Source organism: Tamandua tetradactyla, chromosome 10 (assembly GCF_023851605.1).
Source record: "Tamandua tetradactyla isolate mTamTet1 chromosome 10, mTamTet1.pri, whole genome shotgun sequence".
Lineage (NCBI taxonomy): Eukaryota > Metazoa > Chordata > Mammalia > Pilosa > Myrmecophagidae > Tamandua > Tamandua tetradactyla.
The window spans coordinates 60,546,245-60,562,829 of NC_135336.1; the positions used below are offsets into that span (position 1 = coordinate 60,546,245).

A 16,585-nucleotide genomic window follows, 5' to 3' on the forward strand; every position below is an offset into this window, starting at 1 on the left:
TGTAAATGAAACCACAATGAGTTATCATCTCACACCTACTAGAATGGCCATTATCAAAAATCCAGAAAATTACAAGTGCTGGAGAGGATGTGGAGAAAAAGACATGCTTATTCCTTGTTGGTGTATATGGTACAACTGCTCTGGAAGGCAGCCTGGCGGTTTCTCAGGAAGCTAATTACAGAATTGCCATATGATCCAGCAATATCATTACTAGGTATATATTCAGAGGGATTGAAGGCAGTCACATTAATGGACATTTGTTACACCAACGTTTACAGTTGCATTATCCAAGATTGCCAAGAGATGGAAACAGCCCAAATTTCTATCAATGGATGAGTGGATAAACAAACTGTAGTATATGCATAGAATGGGATATTACACAGCTGTAAGACAAAATAAAATCATGATACATGCAACAATGTGGATGAAACTTGAGAACATTGTGTTGAGTGAAATTAGCCAGAAGCAAAAGAACAAAAGCAATACAGTCTCACTAATATGAACTAATATTAATGAGAAAACTTTGAGAGTTAAAGTTGAGAACAGTTTATCATGAGATAGAAAGAGGGTTAAGATTGGACATTTCATGTTGAAGGAGTACAAAATGTTCAACAGAATTGATTGTAAAGGTCCAGAAATGGATCCTTTGATCATAGCACAATATTGTAAGTGCACTTAGCAAAGTTGAGTATGAGTATGGTTACAGAGGAAGGCTGAGGACATTGAATATACCAGAAGGAAAGATAGAAGATAAAGACTGGGCCTGTATAACTTAGCAAAACCTGGAGTGGACAATGATGGTAAGTAAAGGTACAAATATAAGAATATTTTTACATGAAGGAGAATGAATGTCAACTCCACGAGGTGTTGAAAATGGAATAGTATATGAAAAGATATAATCAATGCAAACTAGGGTGTTTATTTAACAATAACATTGTAAAACGTTTCCCTTAAGTGTAGCAAAGGCCATATACTAATAATAAAAGTCAATAAGAGGGGGCTATATGGAATGGGGATGGGATTCTTTTTTTTGTTTTGTTTTTTATTTATTTTTTCTTCTTTTTTTCCCTCTCCATGCTTTGTGAAAGAAATGGAACTGTCTTCAGATAGAATGTGGACATGAATGCATACCTATGTGATTATACTTGGGACCCTTGCTTGTTTACTTAGGATGAACTGTATAGGGTGTGAATAAGTTATTTAAAAAAATAAGCATAAATTAAAAGTGCTGGAGAAAATTTGGAGAGAGAGATGCACCTATTCACTGTTACTAGGAAAGTAGAATAATGGAGACCCCCTGGAGGGCAACATGGTGGTTCCAAAGGATGCTAAGTATAGGGTTGTCACATGATTCTGAAACCCTATTATTGTGCATAAACTTGAAAGAACTGAAAGTAGGGACAGGAATAGACATTTCCACACTGGTGTTTATGGCGACAGTATTCATGATTTGCAATGGATGGAGGTGACCTAAGGATACATCAACTGGCATATATATATATATATATATATATATATATATATATATATACACACACACAATGGACTATTGAGCAGCTGGAATGAAGGAATGAAGTTATGAGGCATGCAACTAGGTAAATAAAACTTGAGGACATATGTTGAGTGAAATAAGCCAAAAATGAAAAGTTAAACATTATAACCTCTCACTGATATGGACTAATTATAATGCACAAACTTTAAGAATTGAGCTCAAGAGCATAGGTTAACAGAGAAAGATTTATTGTAAAGATTGCTAGACTGTAAGTTCTTACAGCAGTCACATCTATTCCTGTGTTGTAACAGTTATTTTTAAATTCTGAGATGGCAGAGCCCTGAGTACAACCTGGTCGTTCCTTGGAAATTCATGTATTTGTGTGACACCTGAAACTCAGAGCTGGAGTTCTGCCACTGAAAGTCAGCATAACCCCATAAGCAACTGTTTAAAAGCTGAAAAAGAGATCAGATTTCAATTAGAGATGTGAATAAAGCTGATGTTGTTAGGGCTAATGTAAGTCAGACTAAGTGGTAATGGATGATATTGACTGTGTTTTTTTTTTTTTTTTTTTTGCATGGGCAGGCACAGAGAAACAAACCAGGTCTCCAGCATGCAGGTGAGAACTTCACCACTGTGCCACCATTGCCTGCCCTTGATCGTGTTTTAAAACTTTAACTTCTTTGTGATATCAATGGAAGAGATGTTTTAATTGATGCAAAATTTATATTTTCTGTAACAGATTATCTAATTTAGCCTGTATGGTCGGTTTATTTGAACACCATAATTGCATGGGACCTTGAGTAGGTAGCAAGATCTTGTTGGTTTGTGCAGGTTAGTCTGATGCCCGGATACATCCCAGAGTTAAATGGGCAGAAAAAAAAAAAAAAAGAAGTATTAGCAAAGTCCCCTAAGGACTGGGGGAAAATGTGGTAAATTTAATCACATTCCTGATATTCTCACAAGCATTTGGGAGTACCAATTTAACAGAACAAACCCTCGATCTTGGGACTTGCCTTTATGAAACATTCTTGCAAAGGAGGAGGTATAACTATACCTGAGTCACCCCCATAGAAATTCTTTTGTTGCTCATATGTGGCCTTTCTCTAAGTCAACACTTCAGTTGAACTCACAACCCTACCCCTTATGTGAGACGTGACTCCGGGGGCATGAGCCCAGTCCTGGTACCATGGAATTGAGAAAGGCTTCTTGACCAAAGGGGAAAGAGAAATGAAACCAAATAAAGTTTCAGCAGCTGAGAGATTTTAAATAGAGTCGAGAGGTCATTCTGGAGATTATTCTTATACATTGTGTAAGTATTCTTTTTAGTTTTTAGTGCATTAGAATAGCTGGAAGGAAATGCCTGAAATTGTTAAACTGCAATCCAATAGCCTGGATTCTTGAAGATGACTATATAACTTTTATGGCGTGACCATATGATTATGAAACTTGTGTGATTGACACCTCCTTTAAACAGTGTATAGACAGATGAATAAGAAAATAAAGACAATAATAGGGGGAAATAAGTGGCATGGGATGTTTTGGGTGTTCTTTTTAATTTTAATTTTAATTTTTGAAGTTATGAAAATGTTCAAAAATTGATTGTGGTGATGAATGCACAACTTTATGATACTGTGAACCATTGTTTGCATACTTGGGATGATTATACGGTATGTGACTATATCTCAATAACATTGCATTTTAAGAATTAGCATAACATTTAAAAAATCCTTAATTTTCACAGAACAGTTTAGTATGGTTTGAAATTTTTTAACAAAACTAAACATTTCTTGGAACTTTCTGTAGTTTTAAGGAAGCATACTACTATTTTTACCATTATCCCAGGATGCCTTATAATGAAAACTCCCCTTATGCACTGTATAGCATTACTCAATTCTTAATTGTTATTAATTAAGAACACCTAGGCTAGCCATTATTTGTTATTTAACCATATGGCATAGACTTTTTAGTATGCCTTCTTGCTAAAAAAAAAAGTCATGGACTATTTTGAAACGAGAATTGTCATTACGAAAATACTGTTGATTTAACTAGGATGCATGTGTGCCATGTTGAATAAGAGTGGATATTTTTTATTAATGTAAATAGAAAAATAAAAAAAATGAAGGAAAAGGAAATCCATGTCTGTGGATGTGTTGCTTCAAATATCATCACATTTTTTTTAGAATGTGCTAAATCTGCTATTTTTTTTTCAGTACCAAGTTCCCTTAAGTGAATCCCAGTACTTCTTTTGCCAGGGAAAAATAAATTAAAAAATAAGATAATTGTTACATAATAAAATAAACCAGATACAAAATCTTGCCTTGTATTTACAGATAAATTTTAATGGAATATTTCATGGTCTAACACAAATATCAGACCCAATGACACTAATTCTTGTACAGCCTTTGGCTTACCCTGTATAACAAAATCTGTTATTAAAGTAGACTATAAAATACTTTATGGTAAGTGAACTTCCAAAGACACAAAGAAAATCTTCCATAAATTTAAAAGCTTATCTCAAAACCTTATTGGCATAAGCTTAGAATGGATATATTATTAATTGCATTATCTTAGGTAGTTGAAATATATAATACTGGTTAGAGTGTGAAAATTAAAAAAAAAAAATAGGTTTAGGTATTTTTGCTTCTGTTCCTAGTCAACCTTAGTAAATGCACATAAGCGAATGCAAAATTACCTCTTAGAGTTTTGAAATTTTGGCGTTCTCAAGCAAATTTCCCAAAGACAGCAATACGTTTTACCCTTAGTCAGCATATTACAAGGTTCATATATTCCAAGGACTAATTGTTAAATATTTTACAAATAAGACAACATTTATTTTACCATTGATTAATTTTTAAAACTTCCATTTGGAAATTTACAAGAAAAATGGGCATCATTGAAGAATTTTAAAATGAATGGATAATGTATGCAGTTGAATAAAAGTATTCAAAAGTATGTGTTTGGCATAAAGAAATATGTTTTTGTATTATGTTTTATATCCCATCAGTGGGAAAAGAAAGTTCCATCTTTCAATGTCTGCATAAAGTCTAAGAAAATCAACTAAATGAATAGACAATTCAGTAATGTCCAACAGATAACTAAAATTCAAATTTTATTTTTTCAATGTTTATCAGACATTTTTTTCTGACAAGACTTTACTGAAAGATGAAGTGCAAATGGGAACCCTGTAAGAATGTTTATAAGAGTTGTACATGACATATGTTAAGAGTCACTAAGTACACATTGAATACTTTGTAAGTATATAGGCATATCAACATGCAAGTGTCATGTACCTAATATTACAATATGCATTTTGTTTCTTGAAAATATTAATGACAAAAGTAGATTCAATAATTGTGTTTCTTTATCTTCTGTGCAATAGGTTTAATTTCAGTAGATCACATTTACAGCACAGAATTTACTTTTATGCTGTCATAAATATACCCTTCCAAAAGTTATGAATTTCATGTCATATAAATAGAATATTTAATTTTTGAAGCTATATTACTGGGAAACACCTGCATTTCCGTTTACCATTTCAGAGATAAGTCTTAAATTCTCTCTCTTTTTTTTTTTTTTTTTTTTTTTACATGGGCAGGCAAAGGGAAACGAACGTAAATTCTTTTTATCATGGACATGGCAGACTTCTTCCAATATTGGTCATGTTGAAATATTTATGATAAAAATGGAGCTTTCTTGAGGGAATATCGTTTGGTTGAATGAAAAGCTAAACAACCAATTCACAAATATAGATATGAACTAAATATGAAGAAAATAGGTCAGTAAATCCCAAACCCATAAATCCTTGGGTTACTACTTAACTGCATCATTGAATCTACAATAAGTACAGCAGGTACAGTTAAATGAATTTGTAAAAAGATTAAACTTTTTTACATTTGTAAGGAGAAAGAGTCCTATTTTGAAAAAGTTCTAAATTATTTTTCTTTCTATCCATGAGCATCATTCAACACATTAGAAACACAGAAAAAAGCAAAAAAAAAAAAAAGATATAACAATTCAGTTTACATTTCATAGTTTTTTTTTTCAACCAATTGGTGACCACTACTTCCAGCCATCAAATATTTTATTGCGTATAACTTTCACTATCAGCAAGTATAAAGAGAAAAGTGTCTACTAGTATCATGTACAAGGAAAAAGCATTTGGAGAAAGAAAGCATTTGAGGTTTGACAGTACTGTGTGTAAGATAAGTGTAATGTTGCATTTCATACCGCACTTAAAAGTCCGTATAGGAATCACTGCTGCTCTGACCCTGGATGTGGGAAAAGTGCTTAAGTGCTGAGCCCTGGTAGGTTTTTCTTTTGCCCCTGCAATCTTCAAATATCTTTTAACTTGTCTTCTTTTGAAATATAGAGTATATTTTATAGGGGAAAATAGTATTTTTTTTCTTTACATATTTTTCACATTTGGGTCCACTCTCTCCTAAATAATTATACATTTCTTGTAACTAATATATATATATATATATATATATATATATATATGGAAATGGTGGTAAAGATTAGACCAAATATCATTTGCAACATAACCACATAATATAGAAACATCTCACGTCAACTTTAATCATAGTTTATAAATTCACCATCACAATTTTCATGTATCTTTTTTTCCTAGAGGAAACTCTGCTTTTAAAATGCCATTTCCTTTTAGGATAATTAAATTACATCATTTGAAAAGTTCACATTATATCTATGTAGACAAAGTAAAGTGGGCATTTGAGGCAATGCTTTGCAATAGTCAGGGACTATTTGTTACTCAGGAGGCAGTTTTCAAATAACTTAAAATTTTGTCCACATAGATAACACTTCTTGGGAAAATAAATCATATGCATGATTTTTACTTACAAAACACACAATTAATTTATAAGAAGTCACATTTTGAAAAATAAATAAAATATCAGATTGGACTGCAAGGTGTTGCCATTTAAATTATTTTTAAAAGTCAACACAATTATATTACATCGAAATATTCAATAGGCATGAAAAGATCTATTTTTATAAAGTTGTCTTATTTTGCCCATAAGAAAAGGTAATGATAGAAAAGGAAAAACAAATACAGACCCAGACATTGTTAAATACACTAAAGGAAGTTGGCTTTTGAGATTTCCCAGGGAGTGCAGGGACTACTCTTATGACAGTCCCCAAGGAATGCTGCCTGGGATATCTTGTAAATAATTATTTCCTCTATTTATATTGAAGTATCATAGCCCATGTTAAAAGTGAGAGGTAGAAGGATTATTGTAAGTATGCATGGCAGAGAACTTACCAGTTATATCCAATAACTATTGCATTCAATATTAATCTCAATACATAAAAATGCTGATAAAATGAGTTCAGAACCCATTGTCATATTTTGTCCCCTTTAACTTTCTTTACTATCTTGCTACTTTCAATCCATTGCCTTTGGAAGGGTATAATTGCAAAGGGCATGTTTGGGGTAGAATAGGGAGAGATAAAAAAAAAAGAAAGAAAAAGAAAAAAATACATAAAATATTTCCACTAGGAAAAAAATGACTTTGACTTTTAAAGATATCCTATGTTCTATGATTGATGATGTTTATACTTATTATAAAAGTAATATGATCCATTAAAGAATACCCACATTTCAAAGAAAAAATGGCTTTAGCTGTTAAAGTTATCCTATGTTCTAAGATTAAGGAAGTTTATACTTATGAAAGTAATGCAATTCCTTAAAAAATGCACACATTTCAAAGAAAGTTAAAGAATGCCAAATTCAATTAGATCTAAATCAAAATTTAAAACTCAGGTTATTTATTTCTCTTCAGTAATGCTAAAATATTAAACCAAATGATAATTTAATTGTATCACATTAGTATTTAAGTAAGAATATCTTGTCTTATTGTTGAGCCAGTTATGTGTTTTAATCAATGCTTTAGTATGTGGGCATTAAGATTAGTAACCTCTTGATCTTGTTGAAGAGTTCTTCAAATTCCCTTTGCATAAAGTATCCCAGCAATAGTATTGCAGATATTGCACTGAGTATACTTCAATATTGCCGGTGTACATTTCAAAACAAATTCTTTTATCTACACTAATATTTCCTCTTTTCCAATATTCAAAATGCATATTATAATTACATGGGTTTCCAACATCCATACACAGCAAGTACAAGATACTTACATGTAAGTACACTAGTTACCTATATTTTTGCATAGTTTTTAGTGTGTACTTTGTGCCACTTAATAAAAAGCATTACTCATCAGTAATTCTTATCGGATGTATCATTTGTTTTAGCTGGGATTGCTGGGTTTTTTTTGTTCTGGTATATTCATCATAGATGACTATTTGCAAAGGCAGAGAATACTGGGCAATTTTAAAGGGCTCTAAGAAGTTAGCAATATAATGGGGAAGTTTCAATAAGATGTGGGGTTTTGCATTTTCTCCACAATAAAAAGGTAATGTGGAATTCCATATTTCTCATCCATTAAATTATCTTTACATCCAAAGAGAAAAGTAAAAGTAAACTGCAAATGTTCCCCTTGGTAACACTTTGCAATAAGTGGCACTAAATTACACGATAACCGCTATGTTACATGGAAGAACCATCACTGTCAGAGAGCTGCTGTACACGTGCGTACATGGAATCTCAATGCTGTTACAATCATGAGTACATAATTACAAGTGAGCCTGTCCCTTCTTCTAATTGAGATATTTATATTTTTACAGAGAAATAAAAATAAATGAGGTGTTAACTTTGCCATATTTAGGAAAATTAGTTTTCTTTCTCTATTTTTATTGGGTTTTAATGCATGATTTAAGCATCTTGAATCAATGAGATCATCCAGTTTTAAATTAAACTCCAATATCAGGTTCCTTAAACTGCTTCTTAAATTCACAGGTAAAAGAAAACAAGTTGAAATCCCTCCCTCCCTCTCTCTCTCTCTGTCACATGCACACGCATATACAGACACACACGAACACGCACACCATCAGTACTCTGCTCATGCTCTCTTTTTTCTTGCACTCACAAACTTTCCTTTTTATTCCTGGTTGTGACAATCATTTCATCTAGGACATTCGAAAATGGAAAAAAGGAACAGAAGAATGATGTTCACAATTTTTTGATGGAGGACAACCAATTTACACTGTAAACAGTACACTGGCAGAGAATAGCTACTTTTGGTAAAGAATAATGTTCCATATTCTACTAGATGGGTATGTCTGTGTGCAGTCCTTTCATTGAGTTCCATAGCTACTGTGCCCACTTAGCATAGATAGAATTTGGCTTATGTGTACACAAGTGTGCACGATTCAGATATTTTAATTGACATGGTTCCCACTTAGAATGTTATTGGTGTGTGTGCGTGTGTGATTTGGAGACAAAAATGACCAGATTTTCTATAATTTATTTCTTTGTTTGGTGAAAAATCAAGTGAGTTTAAAGATAGGAAATGCTATGTTTTTTAAGTAACAGGAAATGATATATACTTCAAGTCTATCTTTAGTGTATTGGTAAAATATTTTATTAGAGCCCATAAATTAGAATATTCCAGCTAAAGTCATAAGAGTCCTAATGAGTTTTTATAGTCCTCTTAAGGGTTAAAAGAGAAAAAAATCTTGATATGCACCGAGTTTTGGATTTCTAATTTTACAATGCTATAAATAATGATTGAGTTATTTATGTAACAATTTAGCAGTTGGAGCCAAGTAGAATATAGACAAAATGAAGAGGGATGTAAACATAGCATCGATGAAGAGTAGCAATTTGTAAGTGCATCCTGAAATTAGGCCTTAAATAGTAATTGATGATGCAGTTTATATAACTTGCTTCTGCAATAAGAACCTTTCCATTTTGTACTAACAGGATGAAATTTGCTTTGTAGAGTCTTTCTAAAGATTATGCATTGAAAGATATGAACAGTTTATAACCTAAGCTAGTTTCAATGTGTCTAGTAGCACCTACCTGATTCTCTCAAACTACCATACTATATTAACATATTATTGCATTTTTCCACAGATGGTATGGAGTGAACTGTAAAAACAAGCATGCAATCACATCAATGCAGACTTATTTCCTTAAAATGTCATACTGTATATGATTTATTATGTTAACACTCAACCACATCATATTATTTATGTTTTGTATATTCTGAAAAAAGTGCTGCTTGACTGACATCGTCCTTTTTCTTTTGGAAGAAATCAACACGATAAACGCTTCAACAACAAAAAAAAAACCAAATAAAAAATTCTAGTGTTGTCCTTAAAAGATTTATACTTTTCTGATAAATAATCCAAGATACAGCACCCTTGTCTTTCATTTGATATTAATACATGATGTCTTACTCAACCATTCTTATGCCCCCCAAATAAATTCCAAGATATTATTTTTAAAACCATAGGCCATTAGGCTTTCAGACATCACAAATATAGCTACAATATAATCACATTTGTTTTCTTGTTAAAGGTGCAATGTTTGCGAATGGGAACATAATTTTGTCTAACTGGATTTTTATTCTTTAGCATATAACAAGTTTTATGAGAACTAGTCTAACATTATTGTTTTTACTAGAACAAATAATAAGACTTTAGATTGATTCTATGTCATATTTAAGAATACGGCATTTCTTAATGGTTAAATACACCACAATTTCAGAAATAATCCAGAGAAAGAGACTTTCACCTTGGAGTTAAAAGCATGGCAGAAATTCTCTATCACTCACTGTTTCATAACTTTGTACCTCACAAAATGCATAGACAGGAATTTAATATAAAGAATTAGTTCATTATACAGAAACATATCCTTTAACACTTCTTTTTGGCAAATCAACATAGGTAAGCAGCTCTGGAACTGCCAAATTAAAATTTGTAAATTTTTAGCAAACGGAGTTTATTTTTAGGTTATTATTCAACTGTGGTTGTAATTTAAAACCTGAGGCTGTGCACTGGTTGTTAGCTTAAAATTACCTTTCCTTATAACATTGTGCTTCCATTGTATAACAAATAAAAATTAACACGAACTAGAAAAATTTGTTGTTGAACAGTGCTAGGACATACAGACAAAAATACTAATACATGTTATCTACTTATAATATTGGTTTAAGTAATATCTAAAGGGATATAATGGACATTAGAAAATGCTTACTTATGACTGAATTACCTACAGCCAAAAAAGTTAAATATGTATCAAATAATGTTTAATTGGATTTTTTATATGCACTATATACAGATACTAAAATGTCTTGAAATTGTGCCCTATGGATACTTCAGTTTGTTTAGGCAGGTGAGTCCTTATGGAGCAAATAAATTACAGAATCAAATTAGAGAAATGAATGAAATCTTTGTGATTACCAAAGCAGTAAAAATGTTTGCAACAATTTATTTGTAAATGAAACTACAATAACCTAATAATAGGGTATATATAATTGTATAAAATGTCACGATTGTAATCCATACACAAGGCTCCTGTATCAAATCCTATATTTTTAAATAGCAAATTGATACAGCTTTACCACTAGAATCTCAAACATTCCAGAAACTATACTACAATGCTTTTAGTTTGTGTTTTCTAGGGCATATATTTCCAAAACATGTTGTTTCTAAAGATAGACCTGCAGAAAACGTTGTCTGTAAACCTCTAATCTTCAATTAAACTTAAGCTCATTAGGTCTTCACCTAATCTTGTTACTTGTGAAAGCTGTCCAATGGCAAACTGATAAGGTCTATGATTAAATGGGGGGAAAAAATGGGAGTGAAGAGGGATCCTGCATACCATTTTTTCAATGTATAAAAACAATTCAATATCATGATCCAAGGAGATGATTAACATTGTTAAGGCTGTATATTCAAGCACTGTATGTTAAAAGAGCAATGGTGTGAAATTTAGGCAGTAAGAAATGTCCTGCATTATGGATGGTATAGTAATTAAAGAATGATGCTTTCAACAGCTGATTGTTGGTATACACTGGCTACTGATAGACGTACAGTATGGAAGTTAATAAAAGTAGCAGAAGGTGGTAGAAATGAATTCTGAAAGATGAGAGTCAGTTTTCTCCAGCAGCCAGCCTGGAAGGTAAAACTCAGAATCTTGGACTGAATTTAAATGAAATATTCTTTTTTCTCTTCAGCATTAACTTGGCTGCCTTCAGCATTGATAATGGCTGTGTCAGCATCCGGTGCATCTTCAGCTCCTTTAGCTTCATTTGTTAAATATGTTCCTGTGGATATTTGATGAACAATATGTTAGCTCTGTGAGATTAGTAAAACAAGCAGCATTAAAGCTATGTTCATTTAGGAAGGTACATACGGTAGATTTCCTATATGCTAGAATAAATTCTGAAGCATTATAAACCATACGTGTCACTCTTCTAAAGTTGCACACTTCCTTTCAGTGCATAGGTATGTGTTGTGGGTGAAGCTGTGGGCAGTTTAATTAGAGACAGGAGACAAACTGGGATGGGTAATGGGTCATTTTTATTTCCTTAATGATGGATAGAGAACATGTGATGCATGCAGCTGGAGCAATCAGGGTCCTTTGTTAAGATGTTGATAATGATTGCATCAAATGTGTCATCATTCATTTTGGTAACTGCATTTAAAAGTGAACTATACCAATAGTTTGCTACCTGGAACATTGCTAATCATCATATATTTTCCTCACTAATATGGATTTATCTATAAATTTATGATAAAAACCATTGATATATCATTGGATCTCAATCTTAGAGATAAATGACAGATTTTCTACTATTGTTTTTCATTAGGCCATTAGCTAAATATTAGTTTGCCTAAGTTAATTCAAATTTAATGTTGAGTAAAATAATCAAGAATTCCCTGAAAGTCAATATTTAGTTCCTTCCCCCCATTTTATGCACAAACACACATAATATTTCACGATGCAACTTAACGTTGACAAAATTTTGTTGCCAAAGTTAGGAGTACTTTCATTAAAGGTCACCCACCTTTATGTCTTGCCAGATATCGACCAAGCAGGAATATAGAACACAGTGTGACAAAGACAACTACAGCCACGATTCCTCCTATTAGAGCATGATCAGGACCAGTCTGGCCAGCCAGAGCATTGGGATCTAGAAAAGGAAGGGAAATATTTTTCCAGTTAGTGTACTATTTAGACATAAAGTACATATCTGCCTTAGAATGAGTTATTTTTTAAATTAGCATATTTCTGTTAAAATATTTCTGCTAAAATATTGCATTAATGTGCATTACACTATTCCACCATTCAATAAATATTTACTGTCTATAATGTGCAAGATACCTGTATATATAATATTTGATAGATCAATCACTGCTGTCATTGAGCTTACATTTAAAGGAAAGAGTGGATAAACAGGTATACATGCATGATTATAAACAATATGCATTTCTTTCCCCCAACCTCCATCTGAAAAAAAATTCTTGCATAACAAACACAACTCTACAAGCATACCTTGTTTTATTGTGCTTCGCAGATACTGCATTTTTACAAATTGAAGGTTTGTGGCAACTCTATGTTAAGCAAATCTATTGGTGCCATTTTTCCAACAACGTGGTCATTTTTTGTCTCTGTCACATTTTAATTAAGGTATGTACATGTTTTTGTAGACACAATGGTACCACATTCTTAATAGACTACACTATAGTATAAATATAACTTTTATATGCACTGGGAAACCAAAAATGTCATGTGTCTCACTTTATTGTGTCATTTTCTTTGTGGCAGTGTTCTGGAACTGAACCTGCAATATTTCTGAGTTATGTTTGTACCATTTTTAAAATAGAATTTACATTATGTGAATGGTTGGGGCTGGGGTTAATAATTTGGGAATTATCAATATATTAGCATTACTTAAAGTCATGGGAATGGATGAACTCCCTAAGAGAGTGTGCATAGACAGGGAGATAGTTTAAGAACTGCTCTCCGGGGAACTCCCATGTTTCAAGTCTAATATGAAAAAGTCCTTCCAGCAAAGCAGGCTGAGAAGGAGAGAACATTGAGGTAGGAGGAGAGCCTGAAGCATGTGCTATCGTGGATCAAAGAGGCGGATATATTTGATGGGGATATTTACCAACTCTGTCAAATGTTGAGAGGAGGAAGAAGATCAAGACTCAACACTGAGGACTTAATACCTACTGAACTTGTGATTGGAGAAAAAGTGGTTGGAAAAGATAATAATATACTTTCACATTCTGCCTTTAGCAACATATTACAGGGGAGAAATGAGTTCAGTAAAGAAGGGCTATTTTTCAAAAAATGCAAAGATCAAAAAAAAAACAAGCTCAAAAATTTACGTGTACAAAGGGTTGGAAAATCAACTATATTTTTAGAAGCCATCCAGTAAGAGAAAGGACCAGGTGAAACTCAATCACAAAATCCATTAAGACTCAGACCAATGACAAAAACCAGACTGAGAATGCCTTCCTTCCCGTGTTCATTGTTTTAGATAGCACCTTAATAGGTGCTAAGCGCCTTAATAAGTGCTAATAATTTAAGAGAGAGATCTAGGAGAAGGAGAAAGGAAATAAATACATGAGGATCAGAAATTATGTTTTCTCGAAAACTTTGAGTGTAGTTATGGACAAATGGGTAAGACAAATGGAAAGAAAAAAAGTCTGTTTGAAACTTCAAACTAACTCCAGACTTCAAAAGTCATTGAAGACAAGAAGTCTGCCAAAGCTCTGTAGCCACAACTGAGGGCATATTACTCCACGTCTATTTCAGATGTGGCCATCGTATATGACTGATAAGGCTGAATTCTCCAGCGGGTAAAATTAACAGAAGAATATCAGGGTTTCTTCTGGCAGCAACAGGTATTGCTGAGAGAAAGGACTTCTTAATGCCAGACTAGTATGGTTTCATAACTGCTAGAAATTAAGGAATATTCCACATTTCCTTTTCATTCTTTTATTTCCAAATGGGAGAATTTATTGTGCTTCTCCTGTTCTGTCACTGTGTATGGAGTAGCAAGGATCACCAATAACTTGTCTCTTTGGTTCATTTGTCCTTGGACTGTTGTATCAAGATCTGAAGAAATGGGTCAATCATATCTGAGAATGCTGTTTTAGAGTTGGATATACTGGTATGATTTCTCTTTGGACAGGGTAGGACACTATTTATGGAAAAAGGGTGAAAAATATTTTCTCATCAGAAAGGTGGTCTGGGACACAGATTTCCAGCTGATTTACAGACCATTTCCTTTTTTTCTATTCCCAGAGCTAAGTCATATTTTCCAGCTTTCCTTGCAGTTGGGGGTAACCATGTGACCTGTGATCTAGAAAACTGAATTTTAAGCCCAGTCAATATAAAATCCTCCCACATATAATCCTCTGTAATCGCTTCCTGCTCCAGCTGGCTAGAATGGAGTGGACCTCAAACTGATCTTGGGAAGCTATGTTAATGATGAGAGAGCCACTGGAATAAATGAGGCACTGGTCACTGATTCAACACCTGGAAGAAAATAACTAAGAATACCTACATTGGACTGATCGAGAAAAAAAAAAAAAATATATATATATATATATATATATTTTTTTTTTTTTTTTAAACATTTTCTTGTTTTATTGTATTTTGTTTCTCCGTTTTCGTTACATGGGCTGGGGCCGGGAATCGAACCGAGGTCCTCCGGCATAGCAGGCAAGCACTTTGCCCGCTGAGCCACCGCGGCCCGCCCCTATATATATATTTTTAAACACTGAGATTTAAGAGGTTAATCTGGTAGAGAAGCTAATGTTAATTCAGTTTTCTATCATCATTTCTTGAATTTTCCTTTATTTCTGGCATTGGCCCAACATCTAAAAATACGATGCAAAAAATAAACTTGCCATGCCTTAAAATTCCCTATTCCTGTAACTTGCTGAGTTGCCTGAGTCAGTTTTAAACACCACCTTTCTCTCAAGTCAATAGGAATAAAGAATCAGAAATCATATTCACTCTATTTGCTAAGTATCTTTCAAAACTAAGTTTTGGGGAATTTAGAAACCAAGCTTGTTTATACACCTCTATTCCTGTGTCATTATTTCCTAAAAGCAAATTTTGAAAAGTGATACAGCTGGATGAAAGGGTTAAAAGACTTTTGATATATATTGCCAAACTGCATCACAGAAAGATTGTACAAATTCACATCCATCAATTACATCTGAGGAATTTCATTTTTTCCACAAAGAACTGATATCAGATACTATCAGTTTTTTAAGTTATTACTAATCTGATATGGAAAAGTAACATACCAGTTTAAATATTCTGTATTGTATTTCTTCAATTACAAGTGACATAAATACATCTAAATATTTTGTAGAGGCCATATCAATTCATTAATTTCAAGTTGCTTGTCTGGAGGGGTTGGACATTTTAAATTTAAATTTTCTAAATGTTTTAAGAGCTCTTTCCAAAGTTCAATATTTTTAACAATTTCTCTATTTATCCTTCATTCTTGGTATTTTCAGCCATAGATTTCTTACCATTGTATGCAATCAGATCTACCAAATTTTTGTGTAATGAAGTTTGGTTTGGAGATCATAATTTGAAATGCTTTAGCTATGATATGACAGTACATATAAATCTATACCATCCTCTGTGCTGGTTTGAAGCTATTATGTACCCCAGAAAAGCCACAACCTTTTATCTTCATTCAATTTTGCTGGGTGGGTTCTTTTCACTGTTTCCATGGAGATGTGACCCACCCAATAGCTGGTGGTAACTTTTTATTAGTTGGTTTTCATGGAAATGTGACTCCACCCATTCAAGATGCGGTTGCTTACTGCCGTCCTTTAAGAGGGAACCATTTTAGAAAGTGCCACCAGAGCCCACACAGCATCTTTGGGGATGCAGAATGCCCCCGGGGAAGTCTTATGAAGTGAGGAGACAAAGCTTGCAGATGTCACCATGTGTCCTCCCAGATGAGAGAGAAACACTGAACTTCATCGGCCCTTTCTTTGGGGTCAAGGTATTTTTCTCTGGATGCCTCCTTAATTTGGATGTTTTCAAGGCCTTAGAACTGTAATCTTATAACTTAATAAATTCCCCTTTTAAAAGCCATTCTATTTCTGGTATATTGCTTCCGGCAGCTTATATACTAAAACATCATCTAACATTTTATTATTTTTAATCCATCCAAAATG

The 16,585-nt window shown here is 33.1% G+C and overlaps 1 protein-coding gene across 1 annotated transcript in view; it reads right to left on the minus strand.

The window, feature by feature from the left end:
• Positions 1–10,192: 10,192 nt before the first annotated feature.
• The window catches only part of CADM2 (cell adhesion molecule 2), a 171,687-nt gene continuing 165,294 nt past the window's right edge, over positions 10,193–16,585 (minus strand). Inside the window, exons 6-7 of the mRNA XM_077117620.1 lie at positions 12,430–12,555; positions 10,193–11,685 (exon numbers count right to left, since the gene is read on the minus strand). Of these exons, the coding sequence (XP_076973735.1) occupies positions 11,567–11,685; positions 12,430–12,555 (245 nt within the window). The 3' untranslated portion in view covers positions 10,193–11,566. The remainder of the gene's footprint in view (positions 11,686–12,429; positions 12,556–16,585) is intronic.